At 42.9% G+C, this 18,181-nt stretch overlaps 1 protein-coding gene across 2 annotated transcripts in view; it reads right to left on the reverse strand.

The window, feature by feature from the left end:
• Positions 1–891: 891 nt before the first annotated feature.
• NAB1 (NGFI-A binding protein 1) overlaps positions 892–18,181 on the reverse strand; it is a 136,937-nt gene continuing 119,647 nt past the window's right edge. For both annotated transcript variants that reach the window (XM_085648794.1, XM_085648795.1), the window contains 2 exons: positions 8,109–8,258; positions 892–6,353 (listed from right to left, as the gene is read on the reverse strand). In XM_085648794.1, coding sequence (XP_085504920.1) covers positions 6,262–6,353; positions 8,109–8,258 — 242 coding nt within the window. In that variant the 3' untranslated portion in view covers positions 892–6,261. The remainder of the gene's footprint in view (positions 6,354–8,108; positions 8,259–18,181) is intronic.

Consider the following 18,181-nt stretch of genomic DNA (forward strand, 5'->3'; position numbering starts at 1 on the left):
GTGAAAGGAGGCTGAAGTAAACCTGTGGTTCTCCCTGGGATTTGCCTAACTGATTTTCCTCGTTCAGACAAGCCAGGGAGATCCAAGCGCTAAGCAGCATTTACCTCCTTCTGAGGTTACAGTGACACTGTGAGCTACCAGAAGAGGGAGGGAGAAGGCTCATGTGTTATCTGCTACACATGTTCTGCCTTTGGCTTTCTCCTTCCCAATCCATATATTTTGGAGAGGAAGGGGAACAAGAGTGGCAGAGGCTGTGTGTTTGGAGATTGTAATGTTGAGAGCAGGAGGCCTATACCATTTTCTATAGACTACTGCTCCATTGTCTACAATGCAGCTCTCAACTTTCCAATATTCTAATATTCCTTGAGGTAGGTAGTCATCAACCCCAAATAATAATACAATGTCTTACACTGACGATATATAGGTAGTCAATATTGTGGATTACATATTTGTGAAGGTTGATGGAAGAGAAGGAAATAATACAAAAAGATGTTTACAGCAATGTTATTACGAGGTTAGTATTAAAAAGCACAACCACCAAATGATTTAAAGGTTGAGATGAATACGGTCATCACTTTGCTACCACAATCCAGGCCATCTTGACAGACTATAGAGGAGACATTAGGCTACTCAGAGAGATCGAGATAGAGGTGAGCCACCTTAGGTGAGCATTCAGTTATGCAGTGTACATGGAGTTGTATGTATGAGATTATTAGGAAATTACAAAACGAGTAAGCGAGAACTTAAGGACATGTGAATGCCTCATCAAATCAATGCCTTCCAGCGGATACCAAAGTTTATCAAAATACAATCAGATAAGCCACTTTTGGAAGAGTTTTACAATCAATTTCTGTTCAGCATATCAATCACAGAACACACAATTCAAAAATATACATGTTGTACTGTTTAATGTAAAACAATTGCAATACATTAGTGTTTACAAAATAAATTCTACTGGATTTGTGAAGTTATTACTTTGAATATTTCTACACTCATAAGAACTCTGTGAATGCTTTGAATATTTGGTCATCCCGGATTGAAAGAAGTGCTAGTATTGGCAATGACAATCTCCTGACGCAGTTTCAAACTATTTACAGTACTAGGAGGGTTACATTCTGATACGGTCTAACATATAGTTCTACAAAACTGAACGTCTTCAATGCAAACACGTAGGAGGCTATCCAGAGACTCTGATAATTATTGTCGAAGAAGCCTCTAACCTTCTTCCTCTGGAAATGATGACAGCACACCACATTAGACAAGCACGCACATCCATTCTCTGTTACTAAAAGAGAATCGTGAACTTGACTAGCTAGATCGTTAGTTAGTGATACAACAAACAATACAATGAATTAACTATTAAAGAGAAATTTAATAGTATAAAAATGATATTCCCTAAATAAGGCTTTCTTTCACAAGTCAGTACTAACTGCCAAATGTTTACAGTGATCTGAGACTACAGTGTATACATTTAATCTCACATTTGGATGACAACTGAAGTGTTATACACACTATTAGAGAAATATATACAGCCACATTACGGGACTGGAAGCCTGCATGCCGACACAGTAAGCTGATTCACAAAGAAGTTATAGTAAATGGAAAGGTGAGAGGGGCAATTCTTTCATAGGCATGAAAAGAGTTTTGCCGTGTTGCATTTATAACAATTGATGATCGGTGTGAAGATTTAAATGTGATGCACATCATGACAGAACAACCGGTCAGTGTACATATACATGGCACAAGACCACACATACACAATAGAAGAAGAAATTCAAGCAAAGTTAGCATCTATGGTCCATGTTTAGAACATATTTTCCTTAACACCAAACAGACGCTGAAACATGTACTTCAAATATTTTTACTTAAAAAAAATATTTAGTGTATAGCTCTATTGAGCAATCCACCCAATGTTACTATCCGAAATGTTTATTCAGACAACATGGTACCTGCAAATGTGGTATATTAACTAAATACTAATTATTAAAGTATAAACAGAAAACTTTGCAAAGTAAAGTGCATTTACTGTTCTGTACTTATGAGTATTTTTAACAATACCTGGCTATATATCTCTGTAAATTTATGTTGTAGTTTGCAGCTTTCCAATCAGTTTCTTGTATTTCTAACAATAACCCATCATTTCTGACTGTGCCTATGCTTTGTCAGAAAACAACACAAAAGTATTCTCCCCATTCGACAGTACAAATCCTTTCGAGTTAACCTCCACATTTGTTTCAGGTGGTTGGTGTAGGTCAGTCGGACTTCATTCAGTTTTGTTTTTTGGTTCATGTAGTTATTCTGGCTCTTGTTGTTGTGGCCTTAAAGTATGCGTTCAACCATTCCTATACTGCAACAACTAAATATTAAGGCAAGAAAAAAATGGAAAAAGCACATCCATATTATTCTGGATTCTCTGAGAAAATCTCAAGAACCCTCCATTCTCCAGATTTAACTCCAGAATTTAGGCACAAGAAGAGGCAGTTGGTACGCACAATTTCACTTTTTAGTACCCACAGAAAACTTGCATCATCTAACTCTTACGCCGGTAAGCGTTCTAATGACCTTTATCAACAGGTGCCCTGGTCTGCACAAGATCATTTTAGACTGTAAATACTTGCTTTAGTAAAATATTGTGGACCCCCTCAGCTGCCTTTTACCTGAAAATATGTCCTTTCCTTTATGTTTGCCATGCAGGTGGAAAGAGAGAAAAAAATGCAATCTCTGGAATATTTATATACAAATAGTAATCCTTATTATTAGGATTTAGGCAACTGAACACAGTTTACAAATCCACCTACATTTTCAAAAAATATTTAATCATTTTTTCTGATTGATCCAAGGAAAAACATATCTAAACTTGCAAAAATATATTTTAAAATGAAATGCACATCTTTAATCAGCAAGAGACAAACAGAAGTCCTGAAGTAACTGAAACAAATGGTGTCTAGCAACAATTCTGTTTGAACTTTAGTATTATTGCTTTAGTTTCATAAACCATAAAGATATTGCACATAAGCCCGCCAAAACCCATTCATTAATAATTGGAGAAGTGGGATTAAGACAATGAACACACTGTATCCCTGAAAGTTTGCTTGACCAGACACAGGGCACCATGTTCTGTTTACCCATTTCGGTTGGATGTATGTCGGGCCCAGGCATCATTGTAATCCATTGACATTTGTAAAACCAGTGTTAAAAGGTTTTGACCTCTGAACTCAGAAAAGTAATGGAATTGAATTGGAAGAGTAGTCACAAAAAATTGTCAAGGCTGGGTAATAAGTTCTTTCATGGAAATTCAAGTTTCTGGAAGGGTAAAATAAAGATGTACCAAGATATTACATAGTAAACCTTTCATTTCTCCAATTATAATCCCAATTTGATGTCCCTCCCTCTCACTCATTACTCAAATAAATGCCATCATAAATATAGGACCCCAGTGTTCAGGTATGTTAGTCCAAAACAGGTGTCTTAATACTGAAGAAGAGGAAATGTGGCTCTATGTAGCCATCTCCTTTACTAACTATATTCAATGTCAGATTAAAAAGTACAATATACCTTTTAATAGTATCAGTGCAGAGCTGAAAGGTGTCTAGATACTATGAAGATGTGAATAGAGTACTAAAGTTCTTTTCCCAAGCACTCCCAATCTTTGTGTCTTGCAATGTCATGCTAAGGTTATGTTGAAGTTGTTTTGTAGGGTACAAGCACTCCAGCGTATGTTTCTTTAGCGATTAACTCACAATGTTGATATGTTTTTACATGGTTGAAGTGATGGAAGTTGCTCTTTAACTGGGAAATAGATATGTTTTCAGGAGCTTTCTGAACACGAGATGCTCAGTTGTGGCTTGACGTAATATGTGGGTTTAGGGCAGATGTGTAGTGAAATATCATTATCCGGTCAGGTTCACAGTGTATAAATTTATGTGCAGTTATTAAGTGGCAAGCGCCCTAGTTGGCATGATGGGCAATGCATAATGATAACAAGACAATATAGGAGAAAAATTGAAGCCAGTGAAAGATTGTTAGACCCTGTAGAGCCTTGTATCAATTTCTCAGATGCAGTACAAAATGGAAGCATCTGTGATCGCTGAACAAGGATTTAAATGAGGCTTAATTCAATGATGATTGAGTACTTTATAAGTAATATCAAGGCCAAAATGCACTAGGCTTTGTATGAATGAGAGTAATGGAAATGTGCTTCACAAGGCGTATAAATTAAGTCATATTGATCAGAAAGGTCACACTGACAATTCAACAATGTCTGATAAGGGGAATAACCTCACCAATGGCACCAATGTTATTAACTGCCACAGTGATTTGGGACACATTTTCTTATGACTGTAGATAGCGAAAATTCTGACCACAAGTATCTTCATTTTGGAGTCATTCTTTTTCAATTTGTTATGAGACATTCACTGGTCAACAGCTAACAAACAATTAAAGAATCACGTTTGAGGCATAGGTAGTGAAATTTAGACCACCTGTTATGTATCATCAGAATAACTGCAAGCCATTTGGCTCATAGAATGGATACTTTTTAAGGATGAGCGTTAACAAACAGAGTGTGATGCCCATTGCGTATCAGTTAGGCAGGATTCAATTCACTGCAGAACAATTATTCTTAATTAATTATAACTTCAAACTCAGGAATAAAGGTTTTGGTGATAGCATTGTACAGATACATTTACACACACCATGAGTTCTCTGCTGGTGCCTCAATCTATGTCTAATCTAAAGTCATAAAGGACTAAAAAATGGCAAATTCAGCCTCAAGCACTTCGGATATGACTGTATTAAATAAAATCCGATAGCTGCAGGACTATGATTCATGCCATCAGTTTGGCTGGAAAAAGCGCATGTTAGAGACGAGTTGATGAAAGGACCCATCAGACATGTATGCCTGAGGTTTTTTTTAAGAAGTGGTGAATCGATGCAATGTGAAAGTAGCTAGGAAAAGAACCCAGTATAGCAACTCACTGAAAGGTTTTACATGATGCAACAGCACAAAAGGAAATCCTGAAAACGTAATGTTGTTGTCTACTGATCTTCTGTCAGATAAATAAAATATAAAAAAAAAAATTGAATGAGCAGGCTTTGACTAGGGCGAGCAAAAGAGTGGAGGACAGACTGTTCATACCATAACTTTGATATGGATATATATATATTTGTATTTCACTTTAGAATTGTTATAAATATAGGCCTATCACATATCCCTGACATCTATGGATGGAGAGATTATTTGCATAGAACTACAACAAAGGAATTTAATGTTGCTCTAGATGGTGTAATGGAATTTAAAGACTCCATTCATTAATTCCTTTCAGGGCTCAACAAGTAATATCATTGTCCATTACATTCTTGCGTAAGTGAAAAGTAAAGAATATGTACTCCTTGTTTTCTAGAAGAAGACTAACATAATAGATCAAATACTGTACCTGGGTTGAACTATCTTTTCATACATATAAGAAATTTACTAGGATTAGTGATCTGTGGTGCGCTCATCCAATTATAATACTGCTATATACTCCACGTTACTGAAAGGGAATTTATGTTTATAAAGACAAACTCTAAATTATATTGACCCTGAAATTGTAATGAGAAATGAGGTGGATGTGCTAGGTTCAATTTCTTTCTGCACGATTTCCTGAGGAGAAAAAATCAGCAGAGGCCAGAAAAAAATACATGTGCTTTACTGCTCCTCCAAAGTGAGAGGAGCAGAGTTTAAATTATATTTTCAGGTGTTTTTTAAACATACCATGTACTAATCTATGCTCACTACACACACTATTGCAACATAGGGTGTTAAGTCTGCCACATCAAGGTTATCTTTCACACAGTCCCATTGACTTTTAGCTTAAAATAATGACATTAACCTCTACCCTAGACACATTTAAATTAGACACAGAAATTTCAAGTAAAGTGAACTGTATCCACATCTTCTCAACAACTGAATACATGTCCCAACAGCAAAGTTTCTATAAATTACATAAAACATAATACATTCTTCAAATAATAAGAGGCTCACAATATTAATTTGTGAACCTTTGTAGGTCATGTATTAGGAATGCATAGCCATCAGCACCACTGTTTATTCAGTTCATCTATTTTCAGCTGATAGCTAGGGCAGTCTTGAGGCTTTGGCTATAAATTATGTTTCAACTGAACGAGGCAACACTGGTCATTAAGGCTTGCAAGTTTTTTTTCTCGGTTTGTTGGTGAGGCCTGATGGTATTGATCAAAGGGATAAGTATGCAGTTATGGCTAGCTTCCATCTTCAGGCTCAGTCTTTATGACTTTCTCTTCAGTAATGTTAAAAGCGGACTGCGGGTAATCCTTTAAAATCCCAAGGCATTCTGCAGAAAGATAAGAAATAGATCAATTAATTCAATTTCTAGCTTTCAAAATAAATATGTCGTTGTTCCTGCTGCTCTGTTGGAATGGTTTTTAAAAGCATATCCTGACTCGCTGGGCGCAATTCACAAACTGCATTTTGTAGTGCATAAGGCAGTACTACAGCAGTACTACTCACACTATAAAATGCAATTCACAAGCCTACAGCTGGAAAACTCACCCTCTCCTAACTTAAATGCTGAATCCTGTGCCACTATGTCTGAGATCTCTCTGCATATAAGTATACCACTTGGTGGTAAATATGGGAAAGGACAGCTGGAGTGGTTAGAAGAGAAAATCAGTGCTATTTATAGAACTTTACGGCAGTGTTTGGGAGGGAAATTCTAATACAAAACACACACCCACGAAAGAGTCTATTATAATACACACAATTCACTTATAAAGTCACTACAGTCCTAAAAGTGTCACAACAGGCATATATGTACTATAGTCCAGCCTTGGAGTAAGTCAAGCAACACACATGGTCACTCCCTAGTACTTTAACAAAAAGTTTTTAATTAAAAACTATTTAAATTAAATAAATACAGAATATTAAGCAAAAGGAAAACAAAAATGTTAGTGAGTGGGTAATTATTTTTATTTTTTAAGGTTTTATATAGCACATACAAAAACACATGGAGTATCAGATCGCTTTATAGATTGGCAGTTACGAAGGTACAGGAAGTGGAACAATAGCACAATGGAACAAGGAACAAACAAAACAGATGATAACAGTTCAATAAAGGAAAGTGCAAAATAGCGAGTCTTGGGGTGACTGGGGATCTTGCCCCGAAATTTCTTGAGCAAAATCTCTTTAATTTCCCTTTTGAAGGAAGCCATGGAATTATTCAATCTTATTTCAGGTGGCACGGAATTCCAAATTCTTGGTGCAATACCCGAGAATGCTTTATTGTAGGTTTACTTTTTAGGGAATTTCTGTGGCTTTAGCAGTAAAGTACTGGAGCCCCTAGATAATCTGGAGCCCCATAGAGCTCAAGTTTTTGTGCAAGATATATTGGGGTGTTGAAATGTAAAGCTTTGTGGGTCATGCATGCAATCTTTAGATCTATCCTTGCCTCATACAGGAGCTAATTTGGTGACTTAAACTCGGGGGTGATGTGATGATAACGTTTTGAGCCTGTAATGAGCCTTGCAGCGGAGTTGAGAGAGGCTCTAAGTGGCGCAGTCTTCAATCTAGGAAGGCCACAGAGTGTTTTGCTACCATAATCCAGTTAAGAGATTGCTAGGGCTTGCACTACAATCTTGAAGTCGTTAATTAATTAACATTTAATTTGATGAGTTAATGTGCGGCAACATTTTTTGTATTAGTTCCAGATCAATAAAAAATAATCTTAATTTCATGGGAAGGGTTTAGCAGGGATTGGAACTGCTAGCTAATACAGTGGAAAGTAGATTTTGGCAACTGGAAATTGTGAAATACCGTTTTCGGTTTATATATTGACAAAAGCAATCTATTTCCGGAAATCTCTAGGTTATGCTGGAAGGTCACGTTGAAAGAGGGGATCGTGCTATGCATAGATCACTTTATAGGGGCCATAAATAGAATTATTAGCAACAAAACTATTGAATAGCTGTACCTTTAACATTGTGTTTTTCACTGAAGTACTAACGTTTTGCAGACAGCAACTATTAAGTTATGGACCCTAATCAATTCAAATCCAAGCAAAGTTATATGCATCACCTGTAACATCCCTCACCTGAGGATTGAGAGTTTGTCTCACTGCTGGAAAAAATCATGGTCAGATCATTGCACAATTGCTTCCCTAAGTGCTGCTCGCCATCTGAATGAATCTGCTGCAATGGTCTATTGTGATGATTTGTTACGCGCAGGTTCAGCGGCCTTTCACCTAAAAGCAATATAAGGGAAGAAAGTCAGATCAAACTGTCCTTCAACACTTGTATAACCCCTCACAGTTAGGCAAGAACCCCGCAAGGCTCTTCGGCCGTCACCCAGTGCACCCTAACCCTTTATTAAAACACAGTAGTCACTTGCTGGTTTAAAACGGCTGCATTTTTAATTCAAATCACAAGTATCTTCAGAACAAAATCATTGATCATTCACAACTTCGGCAACCAATTCTCTTTAAGTGCTCCCCAATCAGCCCGTTCAACGCGACTGTTATGGTGGTGCCTATACGAAATGAGTGTGACCCGAATTCTTTAGGTTGAAAACCAACCTTAGCCAGGGCCATAATGAGGACTGCATTGATTAAGGTATGACCCATTTTCATGTTGAAACAGTGGGTGCCCCTGTTGTACCCAGTCCTGCATATATCTATGCATGAGGCACCCACAGTCTCCCAGGCAATCTTAGCGCATGTACTTGCCCTTGGTCTCCTAGTCTGGCTTGGAGCGGCAGAGATGTCCTATCATGTTACTTTCCACCAGGTGTACATCATCGCCTCTTAAGCATGCGGACCCTGGAATGTATCTGGAAGGGGCTGCCAGCTCACTAACTCTGTAACCTTGAAAAGAGCCACTGCAAAGTCAGCCTTGAAGAGTGTGATTTGCTGCTCTTGCTCGCAAATGCTCTGAAGACCCCCAAAAAGCCCCCTTAAGATGTTGAAGCCGATGGGACAGCTCTTAACCCTAATCTTTGGTTGCTGCCACCCACACCCTTTCATGGCTGCCCTGGAGTAGAAGGCACCCGCCAGATCCTTCCAAGTCGCCAGCTTTGCAAAATGACACCGCATTAAGATGGGTTTGCGCCCAAGCCCTGGTCATTTAGCTGGAAGAGGCCCAATGCATGAATGCTTATGAGTGAAGCCTGAGCCTTGGTTGATGCGCTGGAACTGGGGGAGCAGTGCCCTTCTTGTGTCGTGTTCAGGGCTGCTTGGGACTTAGTGCAAACATTGCTTGGATTCTGCCAGAACTGCAGTAGGTAAGCCGCCACGCCGAACGGACACCGGGGACTCCATCTCCCACAACCCCCTGCACTCTCTTCAGCTGTTCCCACTGCAGCATATTTAAAGATCTGTGCTACCCTGCTGCCATGGGGGACAAGTAGAGCCTGAGCCGTGGTAGATGCGCTTGAGGTGGGGGAGCAGTACACTTCTTGTTTCGTGTTCAGGGATGCTGCAGACTTAGTGCCAACACTGCTTGGATTCTGCCAGAACTGCAGGGGGTAAGTCGCAATGAAGAACGGACACTGGGGACTCCATCTCCCACAACCCCTGCTTCAGTTATTCCCACTGCTGCCTATTTAAAGATCTGAGCTGCCCCACTGCCCCGGATGCCGTTGCCAGAAAGAGGCAGGGCAGGGCCACCTGCCTTGATTTTGGCACGAGACACCCTTGTTGGTAAGCCTTATTTCTTCTCAACCTGTGCCCTGAACTTTACTGGCCGCCTGTCTCACTGCATAAGGGGACTGATTGATATTTACACTCTGGAGGAGAGAAGGGTGTGGTGAGCCATTGCGCTGCATGCTCTGGGTCTGCAGTAGCTATTACGGTCACTGTTCTATAGCGTGTGGGACTGATTGTTATGTTAAAATGTTTCTAAAGCGCTCGAATACCCATGGGTGTCTTGGCGCTGGTTGGGAATATCTGTAAAGGTGAGAGCAGAGGGAGACTAGAGTTTAAAAAGCCAGGTGTTTAGTAGTTTCCTAAAACTAGATAAGGTGGGATCTGCTTTAATATTTATAGGCAAACTGTTCCAGAGGGCCGGTGCTTCAGAGGAAAAGCAACTGCCTCCCCATTTGAGTCTCTTACAATTGGGAGGAGAGACCGTCAAGGAGTTTTTGGATCGTAGGTCTCTTTTGGGTATGTACCAGGAGAGGGACTGTTTGAGGTAGCTAGGACCTACATCACGCAAGGCTTAATAGGTAAGGCATAATGCCTTGAATTTAATGCAGTTATTCACTGAAAGCCAATGAAGTTCCTTAATGGAGGCAGAAACTGGATGGAAATTGGGAAGATCAAAAATAAGGCTGGCCACCGCATTCTGCACAATTTGGAGTTACTTTACGTATTGTTTTTGGAGCTTAACAAAGAGTCTGTTACAGTTATCCAACTTCGTGAGTATTAATAAGAAAATGACTATTTTTCTGGAGGTGGGAGGAATAAAAGGAAGAATGAAAGTAGGATGAGACAACTGAACTGATATGCTTATTAAAGTTCAGTTTGTCATCTATGGTTATGCCTAAATTTTTGGCTTTTTGGATTGGGATTGGGAGAGTTCCCAACTCTGCTGGCCAGCATGCTGGGCTCCAAAACTGAGGTTTATTACCAAAAAGTATCACCTCAGTTTTCTCTGAGTTTAGCTTGAGGCAATGCTTTCCCAGCCAGTCACTAACAGCTCTGATACAGTTGTGAAACTGAGAGATAGTGACTTCTGTATTGTTAGAGGCCGACACCACGATTTGAGTATCATCTGCATAAGATGTGGGGGAAAACCAAAAGATCTAATCAGGGCGGCCAATTCTGAAACATAAACATTGAAGAGCAGAGGGTTTAGGGAAGATCCCTGAGGGACCCCACACGGAAGAGAGAAGGAGTTGGATTAATCAATCAATCAATCAATCATAACGTTTATAAAGCGCACTACATACCCGTGAGGGTCTCAAGGCGCTAGGGAGGGGGGGGGGTTGGAAGCTGCTACTGTTCGAAGAGCCAGGGCTTGAGAAGTCTCCTGGAGGTTAGAAGGTCCGGAAGCATTGTGCTTCCGGCCACTTTGTGCCTCAAGTCAATTGTTAGCTATGTTCTATGAACACACTGCTCTTCTTGTCTTTCCCACCACTTGCTTAATGCATTTGCCTGGTCTAGGATTGCTGGGCGCTGCCCTGTTTACCGGCACGCTGTACATCTTTGCTCCCTATCCGCCAGATTAATTGCTTTGGGTTCTCCCCAAACTGTCCCGCTAGTTTAGCTTAGATTAGCTGGAATCCCAGGGGGCTCTGCGGCATTTCCTGTCTCTAGATAAAGCCGGAATACATTTTGATGCTTGAAATACATTGTTGTGGCCTTTACATATTAACTTTTTTTTTTTTCTTAACATTCCCTCTTTGCAAGCTCAAGTCAAAAAGAAGCTGTCCTGAATTCATTTCGACCCCTTGTCAAAGCCTCTGTATTTCCGTTATGCAGCGTTCAAAGCCGGATTTGTGAAGCAGGGGCTGCTCTGCTGCATGGCAGCCATCTGATGCAGGAGAAAAGGCGCAATTTTCCATTACGTATTTTATATATTTTATGGAGAAATGTGAGGTGAGCCAATGTGTGTTGGAAAACAATATCACATGTTTCCTAAGCACTGTAAAAGCAGTAACATTTGAATTCCTTGCATAAATCTAACTAAATAAATCTAATTGCAGCAGCTGGATTTGGCTTTTATGAAGCATGGAAAATAGTTCCCATCTGGAAGCTGTTGTTGAATAAAGATGCAATGGTAAGACAGCATCTTGCATGCATCTTTTTCACATTTTAACATAATCCTAGTTTTTTTTGCATTTTCTTATAATCGTGAAACTTACAGGTACGCACAATACATCCGAGATGTAGTAAAATATGCTGTAAAATTTCTAAATAGTAAGTAAACCCAAGAGGTGAAGAGGCAATTTCTTAAAACTGTAGAGTGCGTAAAGTGTTATTGACAGAAAGTTTTTCTTTTAATTTCTTTTCGCATGAATATTTTTATAATAGAACTGCTTTTATCTTTTTTTTTTATAACAAATTGTATTGATTTTACAGAATTTACACGGCCTAATGGCCGACAAGTAGAGAAACAAAGCATAAGAAAAAAAAGCATAAACAAAAAAAATGCCTGCACAGTTCACCCCACCCACATTCTTGCAATAGGGTACATGGCGTGTCAAGAAACCAAATCACCTGTTCCAGCACCATCATATCCCGTAAACAGACAGATTTCATAATTCATTTGTCATCCAGAACGGACGGTTCCAATACTATACCCTTGTAATCTGCCCAAGCTTGCCATACATTTGGATGCATCCAACACAGGCCGGAAGCAGAACACTCACGTTGGAGTGCGGCTGCAGGTCAGTGCGGTCTTACGATAGCCAAATCACTCAAGATAAAACATTCTTTTATTCATCTTAAATTGCTTGTGTTTTTAAAAAAACTGTATCTTTTTATTGGGGAATTGATTCTGTTGTGCTTACCGGGAATAGAGCCGTGTTCAGTGCTCTAGGGGCTCGGGGCGTGAAACTCACTTCCGTTTTGACAAGCGCCGGCTCAGCGGTCTAGTGGCTGAACCCAGGCAGTGCCAAACAGTTAAAAGCGCATACTAATGCGACCGCGCAGCGGACACAAGGCGCGCATAAGGCAAGCCCATCCCAGCTCGCCTCATTTATAACAGCGCCGACCTTAGAAAACTAAATAATTCTTCTGGAACTAATTGTGAGTATGTCTTCTCCCCTGAGAACATCCCAAACAAATGCCCTACATGTAGTCATAACCTCATACCATACAGGCTAGACCACCCCCATGATAAAATCGAATTTAGGATCCTTCTCCTTAATTGCAGATCCCTGCCTAAACACACAGCAGAGATAGGGATGCTCCTCAGAGACCATGACCCCGACGTTCTTTTCCTTACCGAAACATGGCTCTCCCCTAGCTCAGGGCCCGACATCGCGCAAGCTCTTCCCTTGCGCTATGCGCTACCAAGAGCTGAACGACCGATGGGTCGAGGTGGTGGAATAGCCATCACCCATAAGGAACAGCTCATCTGCCGCCTCTTGGGCAACCCGCTCAAAGACTGTGAGAATGTTCACTTTTCTATAGAATTCTCCCCACTTCTCGCCTTCACAGGCATCTTGATCTACCGCCCTCCTATGACCAATAGGGTCATTTAATAACTCATTGCTTGAGGCTGCAATCAAGCTGGCAAGCGCCTCGGGCAATTTTACGATAATGCCTGCGAGCTAAAAAAAGATCTCCTATCCCTGAAACTCTCCCAAAAAATCAATAAGTCTACGCACGCAAGAGGACACCTGCTCTATCAAGCTTTCTCTAACTTAGCTGACCTGAAGGGAACTGAACCTACTCCATTACCCTGGACAGATCACTTCCTGATAAATCTTCTTTGGTCCCCTCAGACAACTAGGCCCAAGGCGCAATCATCCTGGACATTTGGTCGCCCTTGGAACAAGCTCCCCTTGGAGAAATGGTCTCAGGAGCTGGAAAAGACAAAACCTAGCCTATCCCAATGTCCGGGACAGGCTAACAAGGACTTCCTCTGTTGGATTGAGGAGTCACTCAATACGGTCCTTCCAAAGATCAGGATAAAGAAGTCGGCAGGGTCTCGAGATGCACCATGGTTCACATCAGAATTACGTATTTTAAAGCACCAATGTAAAGTAAAGGAAAGACACTGAAGGAAAGATTTTCTACCGTCAAAAAAACAGGACTATAGGTCAGCCATTCTTGCTTATAAAGCAGAACTAAGTAAAGCTCAAGCTTCTTATTATGAAAAAAGAATTTTAGCAGCGTCCAACTCCTCCAAAGAATCTTTTAATATCATAAAAAAAATTCTCGAAGCTCCCCCCCCCCAGAGCAGCTCCTGATATCTCAGGCGAACAGTGCAACAAACTCGCCGAATACTTTAGTAATAAAGTTCAGCTTATCCTTGAATCCCTTCCAACTAAGATTGAGGAAGATCTCCCTCCTCAACTTCAGACAAATTCCCAAACGGAATTCATCTTAAAGGATATCCCACTCGTGACACAGGAAACCTTTAACTCCCTGTTGGCCACGGTAAAGAGCGGCTCCCCAGCTGACCCAGCACCACTGAACATCTTGAAACAGGTTACCCCTATCATAGCCCCTAACATGATAAACCTGATCAACGCCTCGCTTACCACGGGAATAGTTCCCCCCAGGTGGAAAGAGGCGAGGGTGAGAGCTCTACTAAAGAAACCCAATCTGGACCTGGTCGATCTGGGCAACTACCGCCCCATATCCCTTCTTCCGGCCATTAGTAAGGTCACAGAGAAACACGTAAATTTAACTCTTTCAGGGTTTCTCAAAAATCATAGCTTGCTCCACCCCTCCCAAACCGGCTTCCTGTCCACGCCAAAGCACTGAAACCGCTTTGCTGGCAGTGGTGGAAGAAAGCAGGAAGATTCTGGACTCTGGAGGCTCGGCAGCCATTATACTTCTTGACCTGAGCGCCGCTTTTGACACGGTGAATCACTCGACTCTGATCCGGCGTCTTAGGAATATAGTTGTTGATGGCATGGCACTCCAGTGGCTATCCTCCTTCCTGGAGGAAAGAACCTTCCTGGTGTTTAATGAAAGCACGGTTTCCAAACCCATACACCTGCCGAGCGGGGTGCCCCAGGGCTCCTCGCTCAGGCCGACATTATTCAACGTATATATGTCCCCTCTAGCAGCCAGAATAGAGCCTTACGGAATCTGAATAATCACCTATGCCGATGACACCCAGCTGGTGGTCGGGCTCACCCAAGCCGAACAGAAAATCCACACCCTCCATTCCTGTTTAAATGACATCTCAAGCTGGATGGATGACTCTCAACTCAGGCTCAATGGAGGAAAAACTGAGATTATGATCTTAGGTAACTCCCTCCGTTTCAACCCCAGCCAAATGTGGCCATCATGTATGGGCCCAGCCCCTATCCCGAAATCGGAAATCAAGAGTTTGGGGGTATGGCTGGACCAGGACCTCAGCCTCAAGGCGCAAGCCAGGAAAACAGCAGCCCTCTATTACGGCCTTCTTAGAATGGCCCGAAAGGTCCTGCCCCTTCTTCCCTCCACAGCCAAGAAAGTACTGGTCCAGTCATTAATACTCTCCAGATTGGATTATGGGAATGCCCTGTACCTGGGAGCTCCCATTTCAACAGTCAAGAAACTTCAATCCGTACAGAACAGCGCAGCGAGACTGCTAACGGGAATCTCTAACAGACTGTCAGCCGAACCGGCCCTCCACTGGCTCCCGGTTCAGGAACGAATCAAGTTCAAGTCCTTATGCCTAGTGCTTAAAACAAGGCAGGGACTCGGTCCACCGTCGATTTCCACCATGATTCGTCCATACAAAGCCAAGCGTAAACTTAGATCAGATGATCTGCATCTGGCTGAGATCCCCAGGATCAAGATGTCCAGAAGTGGTGACAGACTTTTTTCCTACAACGCCTCCAAACTCTGGAATGCCTTTCCTCTTCACCTACGCATAATCCCTGACCACATGGCTTTCCGGAAGCAAATAAAGACTTTGCTCTTTCCTTAGCCCCTCTGGTTATCCTGCTGTGGGTTATTAGCGCTGGGAGGCTTCCAGATATCCATGCGATCTATAAATGTTTTTCCATTCCATTCCATTCCAGTTGATGTCCCTGTTACCTTGATTGCTCCTGCCCGTGGGCGCTCCCCACCTGTGCTGCGTAATGTTACACTTCAGGCCACCTTCTCATGACTAACACCATCTGCTGTACCTGGAATGTCCGTGGCCTGAATGACCATGGGAAGGCCAGACTGATCCACTCACATTTACAGCGACACAGGGTGGACATATGCCTCTTACAGGAGACGCACTTGATGCCCGGCTCCCTCTCCAGAATCCAGGCACGCCATTGTGGAGAATCACACTCTTCTACCTATTCATCATATGCTAGGGGAGTTTCTATTCTGATACGCAGGGGTCTTCCCTGGCATACTGCTCAGGCAGTTATTGATCCGGAGGGCCGGTATGTAGTACTCGATGGCTCACTATTGGCCCAGCCTGTGACGATCGCTGCAGTCTACGGTCCCAACTCGGACGACCCAGACTTCTTAAATCATATATGGCATCTCATATCCGCTTGTGGCCCTGCGGCTGTCGTCTGGGGAGGGGATTTTAATGTCACCTTATCAGCGGCAATTGATCGGTCTGGTTCCCACGCGTCCCACCTGCGCGCCACCCTTACCTCTATTGTGACCGATAACTCTCTTCAGGATGCTTGGCACCCCCTTTGGCCTGATGCCCGTGAGGGTACCTGTGTCAACAGTGCGAGGGATTGCTGGTCACGCATAGATTTTTGGCTGACCTCCGAGGATGTCCTGCTCTGGCTCACTGAAGCCACACACATGGCGCGTACCTTCTCTGACCACGCACCGGTCCAGATTTGCCTTAGCCTTCCCCACTCCCCGCAACGTGCATTCACCTGGCGTCTTCCCCCAAACGCCCTCCGGGACACTGTCTTCTGCGCAGGCATTCAAACTGCTATTACTAATTATTTTGACTTCAACACGGGATCCGTGGACTCGGCCTCCGTACTCTGGGAAGGTTTCGAGACCGTCATTCGGGGCGAATGCATTTCCAAACAGGCCGGTGTTCTCCGTTCCATCCGCACCACTCTGGCCAAGCTCGAGATGGAAATAAAGGATCTGGATGCCGCCCAGCCTGCATACCCCAGTCCTGATACGCTGGCATTAATCCGCCAAAAACACATGGAATTTTCTGAAGAAGCAGACCGTGAACTTTGCTTTCTGGGCAGGAAGGACCGTGCTCGCCACTTTGGTGAAGGCGACCGCCCGGGACGTACTTTAGCTAATCTCCTTCGCCCCCCCATGTGCGGCTTCCTATATTACAACCCTCAGCGACGGGGGTCCGTCTAGGACTACCTCCCCAGAGGAGATTAAGTCCTGTTTCCTTGACTTCTACTCTCAGCTATATTCTGCTGGTACCCCCCCCGTCACGGGACGCCTTCGATCAATACTTTGAGTCTATTGCGCTGGTCTGGCTTGAGGACTACCACCGGGAATTTTTAGATGTACCATTCACTAGGGAGGAAATACTCGCAGCCATCAGTGGCCTACTCGGCGATAAGCCTCCTGGCCTGGATGACCTACCGGCCTCATTCTATAAAATGTATGCAGATCTCCTAGTACCACACTTGGCGGCTATGTATAATGAATCTTTTGATACTGGACTCTTCCCTCAGTCTCTCCGAGAGGCTATGATAACTCTGCTTCTTAAACCCGACAAGCCTAGTGACCGTCACGATTCCTACTGCCCCCTTTCTTTAATAAACATTGACAACAAAATTTTCGCTAAACTGATCGCCTCCCGTCTTCTGCTACTTATGCCCCTCGTTGCCCTCCCGGACCAATCTGGTTTCATTCCGGGTAGAGCCACCTCGCATAACCTTTGTACAATCTTTTCAGTTTTGCACCAAATCAAACCTAATCTCCCCACGGTGGCTGCCCTGCTGGACGCTACAAAGGCGTTTGATATGCTTGAGTGGCCTTTTCTATTCTACCTCTTACCACGCATGGGCTTCAGTGAAATATTTATTCGCAAGATCAGGCTCCCTCAGCACGTCTCCATATTAATGCCCAGATCTCTGACCCCATTAGCATTGGTCGTGGCACCCGGCAGGGTTGCCCGCTATCGCCCATGCTTTTCGCCATTGCAATGGAACCTTTAGCTGCCAGGCTCCGGCAGCACCACACTCACAGGGGAATAGGTTTTTCAGCCCGCTCCTTTCTTGTCTCCATGTACGCGGACGATGTTACCTTATATGTCCGTCACCCTCAGGAAAACCTCAGCCCTTTGGTCCGGGAAATCATACTCTTCGGTGGACTTTCTGGTATTTAGGTAAACTGGAGCAAATCGGTGCTGTTTCCCTTAACTGATGCCACTATGCCGTTCACACCGGACTTCCCGTTTGTGTGGGCCTCGGGCCCTACACGCTATCTTGGTATCTGGTTAAGTAGGGACCTGGACGAACTGTGGAGATCTAACTTTGGTTGTGCAGTTGATTGGTTGGAATCCAAGATTCCGACTTGGAGCCAGCTTCCGCTCTCCCAGGCAGGCCGGATCA

Source organism: Triturus cristatus, chromosome 3_2 (assembly GCF_964204655.1).
Source record: "Triturus cristatus chromosome 3_2, aTriCri1.1, whole genome shotgun sequence".
Lineage (NCBI taxonomy): Eukaryota > Metazoa > Chordata > Amphibia > Caudata > Salamandridae > Triturus > Triturus cristatus.